The sequence below is a fragment of the Geotrypetes seraphini genome, chromosome 6 (genome assembly GCF_902459505.1).
Source record: "Geotrypetes seraphini chromosome 6, aGeoSer1.1, whole genome shotgun sequence".
In the NCBI taxonomy this organism is placed as follows: Eukaryota; Metazoa; Chordata; class Amphibia; order Gymnophiona; family Dermophiidae; genus Geotrypetes; species Geotrypetes seraphini.
In genome coordinates, this window is record NC_047089.1 from 186,396,091 (window position 1) to 186,415,240 (window position 19,150).

The following is a 19,150-nucleotide window of genomic DNA, read 5'->3' on the forward strand; positions in this document are numbered from 1 at the left end:
TTTTAGAGATTAATTATTCCCTTGAGACTGAGCTGTGGCATGAAACATGAATTCATGTCTGAAAGTGATGAAGTGGTACGTATATGAGAAGTGGTTAGAAGTGGTACGTATATGAGAAGTGATGCAAATCTTTCACACAAGTGGATATTGAGCATCACATGAAAGATAAGTGACATCTTTTTTAGATTTGCCATTTGTTCACCATTGTTTGCAGATTAAAATATTAAGGGAGGAAGTTATCAATATAGCCCATGACTTGTGCTATTTTAGCATAGGTCCCATTTTATGCAATAAGTCTTAGTTACTAATAACTGCAAAATAACATATCTTAATGGTAGCCCACATTGATAACTTCTCCCCTAAGAGAAAAACATTCATAATTTGAATATGTGGACCTATGATTAAACAGAGTTGACATGTGCTCATACATTACATGATTTTTAATTTCCCAACTACATTATTTTTCTACTGATCTGGATGCTTGGATTTTCTTGTTAGGAACCAGTGGTATGGAGGTGAAGGATAACATTGATTAGGCCTGAAACTATATAGCAGTATATCTCAAACTGTGTGCCTTCTGAGATTCCAAGTGTGCCGCTGCACACTGAGGAGGAAGAGAGGCGCTTGCTAGCTGACTTCCCTAAGAAGAAAACCGTCAGCGCTGCCCGATTCACCGAAGGCCTGCATGTTTCCCCCTTCTCTCTAGTGTCCTCCGGCTTCCCCCCTGGCCTCCCGGTCTCACCTTTAAAGCTAATTACAGCAGCCTGCAGAGGCATCGCTGGTAGGTAAAATGATTTTATTTTCAATATAGTGATTGAAATGTGTCAGTTTTGAGAATTTATATCTGCTATTTATGTAATGTAATTTATTTCTTATATACCGCTAATCCGTTAGGTTCTAAGCGGTTTACAGAAAATATACATTAGGGTGCATTAAAATTATAAGTAAGATAGGTACTTAGAAATTCCCTTACTGTCCTGAAGGCTCACAATCTAACTAAAGTACCTTGAGAGTAATAAAGAAGAGAAAAATAGAGATAGAGGAAAAGATAAGAAATTTATATTGTGTGTATATGAAAAATGAATGGAAAAAATTGCATTACAATTAGTAAAGGGGATGGGATCTGGGGCAGAGCTTAGGTGGGCCTAGGGAGGTCTGTGGTTGGGGTACTCAGTTGATATTTGTTAGACTTAGGGGGTACTTAGCTTGAAGTAGTTGAGAAACACTGCTGTAGGCAATCAGCTGGCACCAGTGCCTCTTCTCTCTGGCCCTCTTCCCTGCTGGCACCCCCTACTGGCATCTCAGGGCCCATTTGGAGGGCCTCTGCACATGTGTAGACATCGATGTGATGATGTAGCACATATGCATGATGTCATCACGGTGACATCTGCACACTTCTGGGTGCCTCAAGCCATGGCCACTACCTTTAATGTGCCCTGGCTCGATAAAGTTTGAGAGACACTGCTTTATAGTTTTCCAAAATGGAAGATCCATCCATGAAGATAAAGCAAACATTACCCCTACCCCTCAGAAAAAAAAGCATAAACAATATCTACATTAGGAAAAAAAGGAATTTCACAAGGAATATTATTTTGTAGGTATTTTTGGAAAATAACAGAGTAAAATCACATATATTGTATTTCTATACCCTCATCGTATCCTTTTTTTATAGATCCAATTGTGGTTAATTCATTTTTCAGGTTTATCTGTTTTGGCTTTAATCATAGTGTTTTAGGAATTCCCCTCCCCCTCCCCCCCCAAATTATATTTGGAAAAGCCACTGTAAACACTGAAACATCAAAGCCAGGAAGCAGAGCACCTATAATTAAATCTGCCAGTGCCAACTGCCCTCTGTCCCAAGGTCCCCTTTTCCACTGAAGAACCTGTTCCATGTGCCCCACCTACATCCTAAACTAAAACAGAGAAAATATCCATTTTCATTCATGACCAGTGTGTTACAGCAGCAGTGTAAGCATGACATTGCAAACATCCATCACAAAAAAAAAAACATGGCAACCTTCATTTATAGATAGTTTATATACAGAGAATCAATCAAGATACATAAGAACTAAACAGAGCGTCGAGCTGGACACAGGATTCCATTTTCACAAGATCTTGGAGGAACAGCTGTTTGTCTTTTTTTTCCATTTTGATAACCAGAAGATTTAAAGTTTTAAGGCATACCTGCAGTTCTTCCTCTTCTGCAAAATATGTATGTATGTATACACACACAGCAAAACTACCACAACTACAGTAATGTAGACTCTGATGCAACATGCACCCTTAATAGAGTGATACTCTGTGGGGTCCTCATGACCTTTCTTCACCCAGATTTTTAGGATATCCACAAGTAGGCAGAACAGATTTAACTAGGTTGATTTATTCAGTTGTATCAAATGCTTTTTTGTTATAGATACAGTATCCTAAAATCTAGGCAAGCTGGTACATATTCCCACCCCCACCTGAGAACCAGGTTGTTGATCACAGCTACTGTATATAATTGCCTACTGACTCCAAGTCACTTCAGTAGACCGAGACAATCTTGGCTGTGTCCCACAGTCTATATGGAGTTGTAATTCCACTTTCTCAAAGAAAATCAGGAACTTCAAATCCAGAGATTCAAGGGCAATAAAAACCAAGGAATGCTCAACCTGAATAGATGAGCTGAAATTCATTGATGACCCCACTTCCATGCAATCCTGTGAGAGTGTGAGGGTACAGCAGAAGGCGCTATTGTTTCTGAATATTACTAGACTCTTCTGTACCCAAGACTCTTTTCCCCTTGCAGAGTGTGCTGAAGCTTTGAGTTGTCTTTTAACTCAAGAAGAAAAGCAGGACTACAAATGGTGGCATACTCTGGAGTTTATGAGAGAAAACAAAAATCAAGACTAGGGCAGGGGGTTATCTGGTCTGCTGGTACCAATGGGCGTCACTACTGTGCATGTGTCTATGGCGTATACACTGCTTTAACAAGTTACATACAGAGGCACAATTACAAACAACCATTACAATTTTTGTTTCACATAGGCAAAGTGTGACACACACAGTATGAACAATACAATGCAAAATTTCTCAAACACCGAGAGGATGCATCTGTACTTCCCCAGATGGTACAGAGAGGATGTATAATTTTTTTACCATGACATAGTGTGTATTTTCCCAGATGGTAGACAGAGAGGATGTGTGTGTATATGTTTCCCTAAATGGTGCACAGGGAGGCTATGTATATATACATTTACTACAACAACACAGAGACTGTGTGTGTGTGTTTCCCCAGATGATAAAGAGGGAAGATGTATATGTATATTGTACATATTTCTCCAGATGAGATACTATAAAAAGGCACATGCAGTTTGGCAGAAGTCCAGGAGCCAAGCAGCTAATGAGGGCTTAGAAAAGATTTGGCCATCAGCTTTTATTGGTTGATGGCCAAATAATGGCTTTCTGGCACTCTGCATACATGTGAGTCTAATCGGAAGGAAAATCCAGGACCACACAGAGGATGGAGTGTCCCTGCAAAAGAGGCAGAGGAGCAGGAAAAGGGGAAGAAAACTAGTGAATATTCCACAAAAGAAACAGAATGCTCAAGGGATCAGCATTTATTTCTAAAAAGCAAACCACAATATCAGAAGGAAAAATAATCCAAGAAAATAAGTTTGGACTTCAAAATTCTGGGCTACTAAATCTTGAAAAAAATATACATATATATATATGTATATATGTACATGTATATATATGTTTCTCTTGATTTATTTTCCCAGATTTGCGGCACACATTTAAGAATCCACAAAATAATTAAGAAGATTCCAATATGGCTGAAGTTTCAGGGTCTCCCTGTTCCTATCCCAGTCCCATAATGGAATGGTTTCATCACACAAGCTGCAAAGTTTTCTTTATAATTTCCATATGCAATTTCTCTTAAACAGAAAAAGAAAGTCTCCATGAAAAGAGGCAGTGATACCCAGGAACTGTACAAGAAAAGGATGGTGAGGGCAGGGGAGCCTATTGGTTTTCCTTTAAATATTTTTTGTTACATTTTAGTGTTTCTACACTATATACAATTTTGCTGTATTGTGCTTTATAGTTGGGTCATCCATAGATGAATATGTTGTGTCAGCTTACAATTATACAATAGTCTTATTTTGACCTTCTTAAGCTCTTTTTCCTCCTCCTTGGAATATTGATTTTATTTTCACTTGTCAAATACATTACTCTCTACTTACAAGGATTCAGCAGGGCCCCTTAGGGCATCAATACTGATGCTCCACCTTTTCCTTAACCAACACAATCCCCCAACTGAAAACTTGCTTAGGACAAATGTTCTGAATGGGGTGGTATATTTCCAACACAGCCTATGGACATATGTTCCTAGTGTCGTAAGCACCACAAAACTCTTAGCACAAGTTGAACTGTGCTGGTCTGGTAAAGGCTGTCTGTAGCACCAGGATTTATGGAGGAAAAGGGTTACAAAGGAGGGGGCTATCAGACTGAATTCTTCACCAGGCCTCTGAGATCTTATCAAGAGAAGAAGAAAAGCAGACTCAGCACTTTCAGTGCACCATACCGTAGAAGCTGGTACTAGCCCTTCCTGGTACCTTCTTTATCTGTGTCCTTCGACAGCCCAAGAAAAAGTGGTGGCTGGCAATAGGATTTTTTTTCCTCCTATAGCTTTCACTTGGGCCAATGTGACGACATGGGCCCTTCCCATAAGCCTCACAATTCAAAACAGGCAAAAACCAAACACAATCAATCATGGGGTTGGGGGAAAGACTGGACTGTGTCTGCTGAGTTATGGGGTATCAGAGATGATGAAGCTCCTTGAGGCTCTCCAGTCACAGAATGCAGAGCTTCTTTTTTCCAGCGGAGGCAGTCACCTCACATTTACATAGGTTATGAGGAGGGGGTTAACGACAAAGGTTTCTCGGCCCAGCATCATGAGGCTATGGATATATATATCTAGAGGCTATGGATATATATATCTAGAGCCCCAGTTAAATGGCTGCATTCTTCACGCCAATCTCAAGGAGAAGGTGGCGGTGGCTAGCTTTATGGTTCCCAAAGCAGTCCTTTGAATACAGCAAGAATCTTAACTACCAAGGTCCAGATGTCCCATGTCAACCCAGAGAGGACAACCAAGTCCTCAGTAAGAAAAAAATCCCTGGCTCAGCAAACTATACAAGCACCACAGAGTGATGAGGCAGGCTCTGCCCTGCAACATAACAGAATTCCATGGCTGCTTTCCACTCCAGAGGGAAGAAAAGGTGCTGGAGCTGGCTGACCAGCCCTCACTCTTCCAATTTTGGAAAGTTGATGGATCATTGTGAGCCTGTTCATTTGCACAAGAGCCATGGGCATCATCAGTTGTTCTCAAAGAGTGAGAGAAGATCATCATTGTTGTTGTTGGGTAGGTCTGGGGGGCCAAGGTAGGACAGAAGCTCCTCTGGATTTGTAAGTTCTGGAAGAAGCTGAATAGGGAAAAAAACCAAACAAAACTTTATCAATGCTGAAATTATAATGGACATCAAACACATGCCATGATTTAACAGTACTTTCTCAAGGTCGGGGGAACTGGACATTACAGCATAGCTTCTCCTAGTATAACCAGCCATTCAAAAATATAAAATAGATGGTTATTCTAGGAGATGATTTAACAGTATCATATACAGTAAAGTTAAAAAAAAAAAAATCTTATAGGAAACATATGCTGAGGTTTATCAGAAAGGTGAATGATTAGAGATACTCCAACTACTCTATGATTAGCCAGGTCTAAAAGCTACACTTTCAGAAAGCAGTTGGTATCTATTGGCCTGGCAGTTTCCTCTTGCATTTTTGGGTTTTCTGCTCAGCAACAACAGACTTCTTTTGGGCCAAGGTTCCATGAATCCTCAGCTGTAATCACAAGGCATTTTCCTCCCTATTTTTATATCTCCTGTTTGTCATCTACCAATAGTCACGAACTACAGCTCCCTCCACCCACCTCTACCTTTCTCTTGAGACTATCACTGGAATGCTTGTAATGCTTTACTTTTGAATTGTGCTTCAATGCAGAGGCCAACTGAATTTTGGTTTCGGTGCCAAAACTTTCCCAAAATTTGTTTCTGTCTGGTTTTGATCAAAAGGCTACAGCCATAGTTTTGGTTTTGGTAGAAATTATGTGCTTTCAGTGGAAGCCAATAATTTGTATTTTGTTTTTTTTATCTCCCTCCCTTCTCCTCCCCTCTGAACAGGAGTTGCCTTTCCCCATTGCCCACCTTTGGGCCCCCCTCAAGCCCATTTTACAATCCCAGGTGTTCTAAGTATAGTCACGGCAGGAGTGCTCTCCCAGTCATTTCTGTCCATGCTGGCTCTGCTTTCAAAATGGCTGCCATGACCTCTAGTGGCAATCTTGTAAAACTGTTGCAAGAGGTCATGGTAGCTATCTGACAGCAGAGACATGGCCAAGAGGGACAGGGGATCACTTTTGCCCTGAATACACCACTAGACCACAAATGATTATAAGGTAGTCTGGTGGGGAGAGCTACTCTTTGCAATTTTTTTTTTGTGTGTGTAATGTAATTGCGAGTAATGCAGTTGTGATCCCCTCCCTTTAGGTATAATAGGGAATTCCAGCCAGGAAGGGACACTAATACATTTATCAACTGGGAGGTTAAGGGCCTAGCCTGTGTGGAATAATTTATTGATATGGAAAAAGGAGGAATTGGAACATTTGGGAATCTTCAAAGTAGATATGGCCTGGTTCCTAGAGACCTTTTCCCCTACTTGCAGGTCAAACATTGCATTCCGAGTTCAGGGATTCAGAGGGAGTTATGCCAGGGGATGACTGAATTTGAGAAATTATTAGAGCCGGTGGTTTCCAAGGGAATAATATCAGCTATCTATCAGTGTCTAAATGTTAGGTGGGGGGAAACCTTGAAATATATGGTAGCTTGGGCGAGGGAGTTGGGCTGGGATGTATCCTTGGTGGATTGGGAAGCTACAGTATATAGCAACACACTGCTTCCTTGGCCTGGCAACCAATATGGTGGAAAGTGTATATAAAGCCCTCATGCGGTGGTACTATATTCTAACACTGTTTACCAAGATGAGGGGGGAGAATGTTGGGATATGTTGGAGAGGCTGCAAACAAGAAAGGACATACCTACACATGTGGTGGGATTGTAGGTTTTTTCAAGAGTATTGGAACGCTGTGTTCAGAATGCTATCTCAAATTTTGAATAAGCCACTTTGTGCATCTGTGGAAGTGTCTTTGCATCAATAGGCACTGGATATCAGCTTTTCTAAATTAGCACTGACAGCTGCCAGATTTGTCATAGCAACAACTTGAAAGACACCAATTCAACCAGACTGCCGTCTAGTAGTTCACAAATTAGACTACTGATATACTTTTTATAAACTGACAGCTGTGAAACACCACAAGTGGCATAAACTTAAAATCTGGAAACTAACATTGTGGAAGCCCAGACCAGATATATTCCACGTATAAAAAAAGGTGACAGAAGAGAAAACAAGAGCTGGTATAGTTAAAAGGTAAAGAAAAAGAGGCTATTACAGAAAAAAAAATCCTTTAAAGAACTGAAAAAGGATCCCAATGAAGAAAATAAGAAGAGACATAAGCACTGGCAAGTTAGATGCAAAACATTGATAAAGAAAGCTAAACAAGAATATGAACAACTTGCCACAGAGGCAAAAAATCATAGTAATAATTTTTTTAGATACATCAAAAGCAGAAAACCTGTGAGGGAATTTGTTGGATCGTTGGTTGATCAAGGAGTAAAAGGTGTGTTCAGGGAGAATAACGCCATAGCGGAAAAGCTGAATGAATTCTTTGCTTCGGTCTTTACGGAAGAAGATGTAAGACATTTTCCTGATCTGGAAATGGTTTTCAAGGGTGATGAGGCAGAGGAATTGAAAGAAATCTTGGTGAACCTGGGAGACATACTAAGCCAAATCAACAAGTTAAACTGATAAATCACCTGGACCGGAAGGTATGCATCCCAGGGTACTGAAATAACTCAAACATGAAACTGCTGATCTGTTGTTAGTGATCTGTAACCTGTTGCTAAAATTGTCTGTAGTACCTGAAGATTGGAGGATGGCCAATTTTACGCCTATTTTTAAAAAGGGTTCCAGGTTCTTAAAGTTTTCCAGTTTTAATTACTTATATTGTTCAATCAGCACAAGCCTACAACTCCAGCTGAGTTTCAGTTGAGTTCATCATCAGGGAGGTTGAAGATATACATACTTTTTGGTGTATTTGTCAGCTATTTGTGACCTGAATTGGAAACAGGATACTGAACTTGATGGAGTTTGTCTGTCACACGATGTCAAGACTTACGTTCGTATGTCCTGAATGTGGTTTCTAGTTCATTGCAAATGGAGCACCCCAACCGGCATTCCCTGATGATGGACTCAACTGAAACTCAGCTGGAGTTGGAGGCTTATGCTGATTGAACAATATAAGTAATTAAAACTGGAAAACTTTAAGGAAGAGAGAACCTCAGAACTGATTAAGCATTTTAATTGGACCATTAATATAAGGAACAACTGGCCTGGTCAAACCTACAGATTACTACTCAAGGAGATATTGGGACTTTAATTGACTCATCATCAAGTTAAGTGAGTTTCATTGGGCCTGAATGGCTTCAAAACTTAACATCATTAAGAACCTTGAAGATTGATTGATGGACTCTACTTTAAAGCTTTAGATAGTACCTGTAGGTTTTCCCAGCCTATGATTTTGTTATTAGTAGCACTTTGCATTACATGTTGTTGTAGATTTTAAATGTAGATGAAATAAAGTTTGTTAGTTTTTAGGATATGAATTGAATTAAGGAAATCAATAAATTAAATATTCAATTAATTTTATGTTATGGTATTCTTGGTACAGCAGCCCAAGACAGGTTTACCAATCCTCTCTGCCTCCCTCCAGGGTCAGTAGAACAGAGCTTCCTATTTCCATATCAGCTCTCCTTCCATTGTTTGAATTGTGAAGTGCACTTTTGATTTGCCCAGTTCAAACTGTGGCACTAAGAGAGGAGGTAGCAGGCAAACACAAAACACCACTCACTGGCCATGAAAAAGAGTTGGGGACAGAACTTGTATACTGTCATTTTGTGGTTACACATTCAAAATGGTTTACATATATACAGGTAAAGTGGTACCTTGGAATCCAAACTTAATCCGTTCCAGAATGTTCCAAAATGTTCAAGTTCCAAGACAATTTTTACCATTGAAAATAATAGAAACTGGATTAATCCGTTCCTTGGTCCCACAAACTCAGATCGGGTTCCCACCGGCATAGACAGCAAGATCGGGCCCCCCTGACATAGACAGCAAGATTGGGCACACCAACCAGCATAGATAGCGAGATTGGTCCTCCCTGGCATAGATAGCAAGATCCCAGCAGCATAGACAGCAAGATTGGGCCCCCGCCAGCATAGGCAGCAAGATCGGCAACTGTAACTGCAAGTGTTGCTCAGCCCAAAGCTACCCTCTGCCGCGAACCGTCCAGGCGGAAACAGGAAGCTGCATCAGAGGGGAAGCTTTGGGCTGAGTAACGCTTGCAGTTCCCATATGTTTGGATTCCAAAGCACGTTCGAATTCCGGGACAAAATTTAATAAAAAAAAATAGTTTGGATTCTAAGTTGTTCGAGTTCAGGGGTGTTTGGATTCTGAGGTACCACTGTACTTATTTTATACCTGGGGCAGTGGAGGATTAAGGGCTAGAGTCACTAAAGATAGTGACTCAATCACTGTTGGCCGATTCTCTGGCCAATTTTCCAATAGCAATTGATTAACTATCAAGTTTGCATGCAAATGATTTGCACAGAGGTTTGTTTTGGCCAATCAGGGACTTCCTTAGGCTCCTTCCTCAGGAAGTTCCTGATTGGCTCAGACACCTCAAGCCCCTAAGGGAGGAGCTTGAGGCGTATGAGCCAATCAGGGCCTTAGGCCCCTCCCTGTGCATCACATGATGCACTGGGGAGGGGCCTAAGACCCAGTGTCATCATCAGAAAGGAGGAGCAGAAGGTGTTTTCAGTACCTCCTGCTCTCAACTTCAAAGTACGGGGGCCTGGAGGGGGGCCCTCTGGTGGCAGGAGGGAGTGTGCAACCCTCCTGCCTTTTTCTTTGGGGGGGGAGGGGAGGGGAAAGTTTTTCAGGGCAGGAGGGAGTAGGCATCCCTCCTGCCATTTTTTCTGGGGGGGGGGGGAAGCAGGCACCTTCGTGGCAGGAGGGAGTGAGCATCCCTCCTGCCTTTTTCTTGGGGGAGGACTTTTTCTTCAAGGGGGGGGGGCGTGATTGTCGGGGTCATTGTGGTAGGGCTGTGGCAGTGGTGGGGAATTATTATTATTTTTTTTTTTAATGGGCTGATATTTTGCTTGTGTAAAATATCTGCCATTGGAAAAAAATGAAAAAAAAAACAACAAAAAAACACGCAGACCTGTCGGTAACACAGTTACTGACAGGTCTACAGCAATTGGGTTTTAGGATTGGTAAAACCCGATGCTAAATAGCCAAACAATGTAAGTGAATCAGTACCTTGGCTATTTTGCATGGCCGGATTGGAAAATGGGCGATCGAGGGGAAAAACACGCGGTGGGCCGTTTAGTGAATCGGGTCAGTTAGCTGCGATCATTGCTAAACCTGTGAAAACAGGTTTAGCGACGATCGCTGACTTTAGTGAATTTAGCCCTAAGTGACTTGCCTAGGGCCACAAAGGAAAGCACTGAGATCAATCCCACAACCTCAGGGTGCTGAGGCAGCAGCTCTTTCACTAGGCCACTCCTCAGAAGATCGCCTCAGTGCCAGATGCATCTTGCAGGTCTCGGTGTGCCAGTCCCCTCAGCCTGAGAGTCACAATTTCCTTTATTATTCCCATCAGTGATTTATAAAGCGGAGGCAAAAACCAACCAGTTCTGCTTTGCCAATAGCATGACTGCATTTCAGGTGAGCCTTTGTCAGTAGCAGTCTGAGTGGGACCTGTCCCTCATAAATAAGCCCAGAGCACACTCTGCTGTGTTAAGTGTCTGTGCACATGTCCTTTTTGGCAGCTCATCTCCCTCTTCATCTTCCTCACCTCAGCAAGCCTACTCTGGGGGGTTCAGTGGGGGAGGGACAGAAGGTCAGAAGGCCCAAACTATAATTAGAAATACTCCCTTTAATATTCAAACACCAAGGTCAGCATTGAAACACTGACTTCAGTGTTTAAGTTTATACCAAATGTTCAGCACCAGGCTATACCCAGACATCAGTGATGAATATTCGGGTATAACATGGCCACTGAAGGCTTAGTTGGATACTGTTGATACTCTCCTACTCAGATAATTATCTGAATGAGTTTGGACAGCTATTTTACTAACTCTCCCAACTTATCCAGGTCTCAGCACTGAATATCAACTGTACACAGATAACATCTGATGGCCCCCTTATAGCTGGATATTCTCTGTCCTCATCTCCTCCTCTGCCAGATCCAAGATTAGAAAAGAGTGAAAGCTGTGAAGGTCCTGTAAGCACAGCCCTGTGCTCAAACACTGACATCTCACTCCCTCTGAAACAGACTTGTTGGGAGGGGGAGGATGAACAACAGCAGCACTTCAGCAATTACTCTTCTTAAAGCATAGGAGGAGGTTGTGGTGGGGTTATTAGTGGCCCAGAAGGGGATAGGAAAGGGGAGATAAGATGCAGCCCAGTCTTTAGGGGAAAAGGGAGTAACGAGAAGAAAAGGAAATGCTGGCTACTTTGGCGGGTGGAGTAGAGAAGACAGAGAGATGATGCTTAACTATTTTGTGTGTGTGTGTGTGGGGGGGGGGGGGTAGTAGGGCCTTGAACTATCCCTAGGTTCGAATTTGAAGGCTCAGCTCTACTCAGTCACTGACCAATGAGGCTCTAGGCTGTTTTATAACAGCTGAAATGCAGAAGAGTCTGAAGTACAGTAGAGAATGACACGGTGGCGGTTTACCTGCGGCTACCGTGTTTAGCCGCGGGTAACCCGCCAAAAACGGGGAATGAAAATTAGCAGCCTCTGCGGGGACGGGGACAAGGCCATCACCGCCCCGTGGAGCGGTGAATGGTCTTGTCACCGCAGTGAGGCATAAAGGATTGTGCGGTCCCCGCAGCCCCACCCACCCACCCGCACGCTGGCTCGATCGTTTAACCAGCTTCCTCTCTCCACCTCACCTTAGTTTGCCGGCTTTCTTTTTCGGCGACCGGAACGCTTTCAATAGAGCCGCGCATGCGCGGCTGCTCAGTAGTCAATCTTCTGCTCTGACCCAACCGGAAACAGGAAGTTGCAGCAGAGCAGGAAGATTGAACTTTGAGCAGCCGCGTGTGCGCGGCTCTTTGGGAAAGTGTGCAGATCGCCGAAAAAGAAAGGCTGCAAACTAAGGTGAGGACGGATATAACCATTTTCTGAAGCCTGTTAAAAATGCCAAGGTGATTCTCTCTTCAAAATTCCAGGGCCTGCGGGCTGCTTGTCATTTTGTATGCTGTCAAAATCTTTGATGTACCCCAAATCTTAATGTCGGGGTATGAAAAATGCTTAGCTCAATTTAAGCCTCTCGCAAAAAAGGGCTAACAACTGTAATTAAACCATTAAATTCTTGTTTACGCTTCACATAGAGAAAATTAACTTCCCACCAACCTCATTTTCTACTTGAACATGATTTTTTGGACATGAACACAGTTCAGCTGCAATTACTGCAGAACTATTCATCCCTAGTTGCTAAAAGATTTGGGACATTAAGACAGCTTAGAGTTATTCAAAATGGGAGTGAAAGGGAAAAGGATTCTGGGCCAAGGGGATGAAGACGGAAAGAAAACCACACAGCAGGAAAGAAAGGGGAGGACAGGCAGGTGAGCCAGATACTGGAAGCAGGGGTGGGGGAAGAAAAAGGGAAAAAAGCTAGATGGGGTTGAAAAGAAGAGACACACTGGTATGGAAGAGGAAGATAGGGGAAATCTGGACACAGGAAGGTAACAGAAAGAGGGGAAATTATGTGCATGGGGCATAGGGACAGAGACATAAAGGGGACATGCCATGGGGATGGTATATGGACACAGGGGCGGGGGCAATGGCAGATACATAGGGAAGATATTACAAATGGGGAAAATAGGAGCACAGAAGCGAGATGGTTTGTGGGGATGGGATAGGGACCGAGCTCGCAGGCTCTAGTGGCTTGCACAAATTACATTGTAACGTGGCACGAAAATAAGAGGGAGGAAGGTAGATAGATAGGCCACGCGAGAGGAGCTGAAGGGTGGTAGAAAGGAACAGATGGTAAAGGAGGGAGGAAAGGGTGGTGGTGGAAAGGAATAGAACAGACATTGAAGGAGGGTGGAGAGGAACAGACCCTGAAGGGAAATGTGGAAGACAGAGTGGGGAGAAGATGCTGGAAGGGAAGAAGACAGATGCCAGACTATGGGGGAACGGAGGGAAGAAGATGGGTGCTAGACCAATTTGGGGGGGGGGGGGGTGAAGGAAGAGGCACAGTAACAGCAAATGGAAGACGCAGAGAGAAGACACACAGTGGATGGAAGGAATTGAATGAGAAGATGTGGAAAGCAGAAACCAGACAACAAAGGTAGAAAAAACAATTATATTTATTTATTTATTTTTTGCTTTAGGATAAAATAGTATATTAGTTGTGTTGATAAAAATTTATAAACAAAGCCCTGCCAGTTGAACATCTCTTTCTCTAGTTCAGCAGCAGGAACTTTGATTTATAAGAAAGGAATAAGCTAAATATTACAGTACTAAGGCTTATATGGATGCTGCGGGGACGGTGACGGGGCGGTGAATGGGATGGCAGTGGCGGTGACGGGGCGGTGAAAGGGATGGCGGTGACGGTGACAGGGCGGTGAAGGGAACGGCGGTGACGGGGCGGTGCAGAGGATGGTGGGCCGGGGATGGGTTGGTGACGGGGACAGATTTTTTTCCCCGTGTCATTCTCTAAAGTACAGTATGCAGGGTTGCAGTCTTACACCATAACAGACATCAATAAGCACTAAGGAATGTAGTTACATTTTGGGAATGCTTTGTGCTTTTTACAAAGGACAGAATGGGCTCCTATTTAAGGAAACAATTAGAACCCTAAATATATTAAAAAGCTAGGAGTGTCCTATGGCAGGCCTGAGACACATACTGCAGGAGCTCATGTTTCTTCCATTTGACAAACTCATAGCAATTACTGACCAGCTACAGAATAACTATCAGTGAAAAACTACCTGGCATTAAAGAAAGAAAGAAAGAAACACTCCAGCACAACAACGCTGCACAAACCCCTTGTAATCTCTAAACCACCACAACCTGGGAAGATTGTCTTTTTAAAGTGTGGTCCTCCAACTCCAGGCCTGTCACTGCAGAGAAAGGAAATCAACTACGTCAGCCTAAGAATGCTGAGAAACAGCAACACATCTAGCCCCCTGCTCCCTTCTTTAACTTCTCATAATCAGGAGAAAGGTGCATGATGAAGGCCTAACATGGCTATCTAGAAGATAAATGGAAGGCCCTGCCACACAGGGAATTTTTCAGTCAAACAAAACAGTTGATGATATTCATAAGAGTTGATATTTTGAAGTGATTGGTTCATTTGGGTAGTTGGCGAGATAAATCTTGCTGACTCTGGTCGGCCATAATGTAGGCCTACAATAAACTGGACAAGTTGTTTGGTTAGCTTAACACGCTTAAACATTGCCATCATGGCTAAACATTGCCCGGTCATTCCTGTGTAGAATGCAAGGACTTTTCCCAGCTGACAGCCACACACTTCTGACTGATTGTATTTATTTACATTGCCCCTTATCCAAGTCAGTTTTTATTTCATTCTGCGGTGTTTCTCTTTCATCCCAGGTAGATAATCCTAACAGCCAATCCTCCTGTCTTACCTCTTTGCTTTATGCTTATCTAAATATCTGTTTCAGTGGCTTTTCTGGAGAGCAACCAACCATCACCACCACTAACCTGCTGGGTTACTTTATGGCCTGCAGTGATGTTAACTTGTATTTTTCTTTCTCTGTTCCTTGTTTGGTTCTGATCACTTTTCCCCTTATGCGTGCTCTTGAGGGAATAAAGGTTGCAGCCTAGCCCTATTTATAATATTGTCCTCTATATCTTTCCCAAGCCTGTTGGTAGGTTATTCTACACAAATAGGGGCAATAAGCTCAGAACATTCAAAAGTAGAGTGATGAAAGGAATATCTTGGATACAAAGAAATAATCACTCTTAATAGTATTTACGATATACTGTATCAAGGATGCGTGAACTGTTAGTAAGTTTTATGCTCAGAGTCATGGAGGCAATAACTGGGGAGAACCCCGCCACTACTGCCTCACCGCCCAATCATTGCATATTCAAGAAGGTATTGAAAAGAGATTCAACTATATAAGTTTATAAGGTCGTGTGCCACTTGGGCTCAAATTGCTTGCTTGTGTACGCCTGTAATTTAGATATGAACAGCAAACTTATCTTATAGCTTGCAGGTTCCGATGTGCCATGTTTCGTTCCTGCTTCAGGGAACCAATGAATATTTACAAGAGTTTTCTAATAATGGGCGTAATTGACTCAAAAAGTAGAATATGTCTCACATATTAGTGAAAACAATTTGCAAAGCTTCCTCCTGATGTTTTTGCTAATATGTGAGACATACTCTACCTTTTCAGTCAATTACGCCCATTATTAGAAAACTCTTGTAAATCATCATTGGTTCCCTGAAGCAGGAATGAAACGTGGCACGTCGGAACCTGCAAGCTATAAGATAAGTTTGCTGTTCATATCTAAATTACAGGCGTACACAAGCAAGCAAGTTGAGCCCAAGTGGCACACGACCTTATAAACTTATATAGTTGAATCTCTTTTCAATACCTTCTTGAATATGCGATGATTGGGCGGTGAGGCAGTAGTGTCGGGGTTCTCCCCAATTATTGCCTCCATGACTCTGAGTATAAAACTTACTAACAGTTCATGCATCCTTGATACAGTACCGTATTTTCGCGGATATAAAGCGCACCCGTGTAAAACGCGCACACGGGTATAGCGCGCAGAAACCACACTTGTATGTACGGAAACTTTTGTATACAGCGCTCATGGGTATACCGCGCATGCTGCCCGACTCTCCTCTGGCCACCCCGACTCTCCTTTCGCCCTCCCCGACTCTCCTCTGGTTGCCCCGACTCACCGTTCACCCGCCCTGACTTTCGGTGCACTGCCCCGCCTCTCCGTGCGCTGTCCCGACTCTCCATTCACCTGCCCTGACTTTCCGTGCACTGCCCCGCCTCTCCGTGCACTGTCCCGACTCTCCGTTCACCTGCCATGCCTGTCCCCCCTTGAAGTCCTGTCCCCCCTTGAAGGTCTGCCTGTCCCCCTTGAAGGTCTGCCTGTCCCCCTTGAAGTCCTGTCCCCCCTTGAAGGTCTGTCCCCATCCTGAAAGCCTGATGCCCCCCCTCGACGTCCGATTCTTCTCCCCCCTCGGCAGGACCACTCGCACCCCCACCCCGAAGGACCGCCGACTCCCCGACAATATCGGGCCAGGAGGGAGCCCAAATCCTCCTGGTCACGGCGACCCCCTAACCCCACCCCGCACTACATTACGGGCAGGAGGGATCCCAGGCCCTCCTGCCCTCGACGCAAACCCCCCTCCCCCCCAACGACCGCCCCCCCCAAGAACCTCCGACCCGCGATCCCCCTGGCGACCCCCACGACCCCCCCACCCCCCTTCCCCGTACCTTTGGTAGTTGGCCGGACAGACGGGATCCAAACCCACCTGTCCGGCAGGCAGCCAACGAAGGAATGAGGCCGGATTGGCCCATCCATCCTAAAGCTCCGCCTACTGGTGGGGCCTAAGGCGCGTGGGCCAATCAGAATAGGCCCTGGAGCCTTAGGTCCCACCTGGGGGCGTGGCCTGAGGCACATGGTCGGGTTGGGCCCATGTGCCTCAGGCCGCGCCCCCAGGTGGGACCTAAGGCTCCAGGGCCTATTCTGATTGGCCCACGCGCCTTAGGCCCCACCAGTAGGCGGAGCTTTAGGATGGATGGGCCAATCCGGCCTCATTCCTTCGTTGGCTGCCTGCCGGACAGGCGGGTTTGGCTCCCGTCTGTCCGGCCAACTACCAAAGGTACGGGGAAGGGGGGTGGGGGGGTCGTGGGGGTCGCTAGGGGGACCGCGGGTCGGCTGGGGGGGCGGTCGGAGGTTCTTGGGGGGGGCGGTCGTTGGGGGGAGGGGGGTTTGCGTCGAGGGCAGGAGGGCCTAGGATCCCTCCTGCCCGTAATGTAGTGCGAGGTGGGGGTAGGGGGTCGCCGTGGCCAGGAGGGTTTGGGCTCCCTCCTGGCCCGATATTGTCGGGGAGTCGGCGGTCCTTCGGGGTGGGGGTGCGAGCGGTGGGGGTGCGAGCGTCCTTCCGGATGATGAATCGGGCGTCGGGCGGGGTGTGAAATATGTAAAAAAAATTTTGTATACCGCGCTCAGGCATATAACGCGCGAAGGGTATGCGCGGTACGTAAAAACGCGTATAACGCGCGCGTTATATCCGCGAAAATACGGTATATTGTAAATTTGGTAGATTATTCTAGGCATGTACTATCCTCTCCGTAAAGACCCATTCTCTCACATTTCCTCAGAACTTTACTCCCTATAACTTCATATCATAACCTCTTATTCATAAATTCCCTTTCTAAGGAAAATGTTCCTTTCTGTAATCTAATTAAAAAAATGTCAAATATTTGACACTTTCTATCATACCCCATCTTTATCTCTGCCAGAAATTGCATTTCAACTTTCTCATGTGTTGCAGGCCCTGTATCATAGGCCTTTGCCCTCCTCTGCATGTTCACCAACAAGCCAATGTGATCCATAATGCTAGGTAATAAACAAGAGTGCCATTTTGTGCCAGCTAGAAACAGGCTAGGTGAAAACCAGAATTTCATCCAGCACCTTTCCATGCCACCTTGCTGAAAACTTATCATACTTACATCAAGAGATGGCTCCTGAACTTCTCCGGCCCCTGTCATCCCTGGCTGCCCCAGCATGCCAGGCCCAGGGTTAAATGCCAGGTCACCACTGTGTGCAGGGCCTCCTGTTCCAGGCTGCCCTACGGGTTGCCGCAACTGTGGTGGAGGGTTCCGGTGATGCAGTTGCTGAACTGATTGGCTGCTAAGGTTGGGGTTATGTAGCCCCTGTTGCACAGGATTATGGGAGGGCTCCATTCTACCTGACTGTGCCATCTGTAAGAGAAAGAAAGAGAAACCCCTGAGGAATACTATCACTTACTAATGCAATGAAAAAAGAAAACATGTTTAAAACATGGCACATTAATGTACAACATCACATGCTTAAAGCATGACACATGCATGTAGAATGCACAATTTATACTTAAGGACAATCATGTGTGCATCATGTACTGGGCCGGCCCAGAAGTATCTGACATCCTAGGTGAACCTTCAGACATGTGCCCCCCTCAAATCCCAGCTCAACATCCTTGTCCCCTCACATTTATAATCTTCCCTTTTCTACCTCTCCAATTGATTCCAGCATCTCTCTCTTTCCCTATTCCCCTCTCGCTATGTTGTCCAACATCTCTCTCCTTCCTTTCCTCCCAGGGATGTCCAGCATCTTCCCTACCTCACTCCTTCATGGTGTCCAGCATCTCTCTCCTTTTCTTATTTCTCCCCCTCCCCAAGGGATCCAGCACTTCCCTATCCTCCCCCACAAGGTGTTCAGAAGGTTACTTTCCCTTCCTTATTTCCTTCACAGCAGCACTGCATATTAGTCACATTGTTGACACATCACACCTGACGTGGGGCTTTTAGCTTTGGCACATGCTCAGGGTCCACTGGGTCCCACCCCTTCTGAAACAAAAAAATTAGAGAGAGCAGGACCCATAGGGCCTTGAACATGCATAGGTGCTATGTGTGTTGTGTTGTAAGCTGACTGACATGATAGTGCTACTGCACAGGAGGTAAGGAAAAGGAAGCTACTGGGGGAGAATGGAAAGATGCTGAACACAGATGTGCTGATTATTGCAACTGTGCTGCCCCCCTATCAGTTGTGCCTTAATAGGCAGATGCATATAAAACATGACAGATGATGTTCAAATATAAAGGTACAGATGCTGAGCAGAACTGGTTTTAAGGAAACTGGTATGTGAGAACACAGTCTGCA

At 44.5% G+C, this 19,150-nt stretch overlaps 1 protein-coding gene across 1 annotated transcript in view; it reads right to left on the bottom strand.

Annotated features, from left to right (window-relative positions):
* Nucleotides 1–2,844: 2,844 nt before the first annotated feature.
* Nucleotides 2,845–19,150, bottom strand: part of ZMIZ2 (zinc finger MIZ-type containing 2) — a 229,311-nt gene continuing 213,005 nt past the window's right edge. Inside the window, exons 18-19 of the mRNA XM_033948638.1 lie at nucleotides 17,962–18,213; nucleotides 2,845–5,465 (exon numbers count right to left, since the gene is read on the bottom strand). Coding sequence (XP_033804529.1) covers nucleotides 5,358–5,465; nucleotides 17,962–18,213 — 360 coding nt within the window. The 3' untranslated portion in view covers nucleotides 2,845–5,357. The remainder of the gene's footprint in view (nucleotides 5,466–17,961; nucleotides 18,214–19,150) is intronic.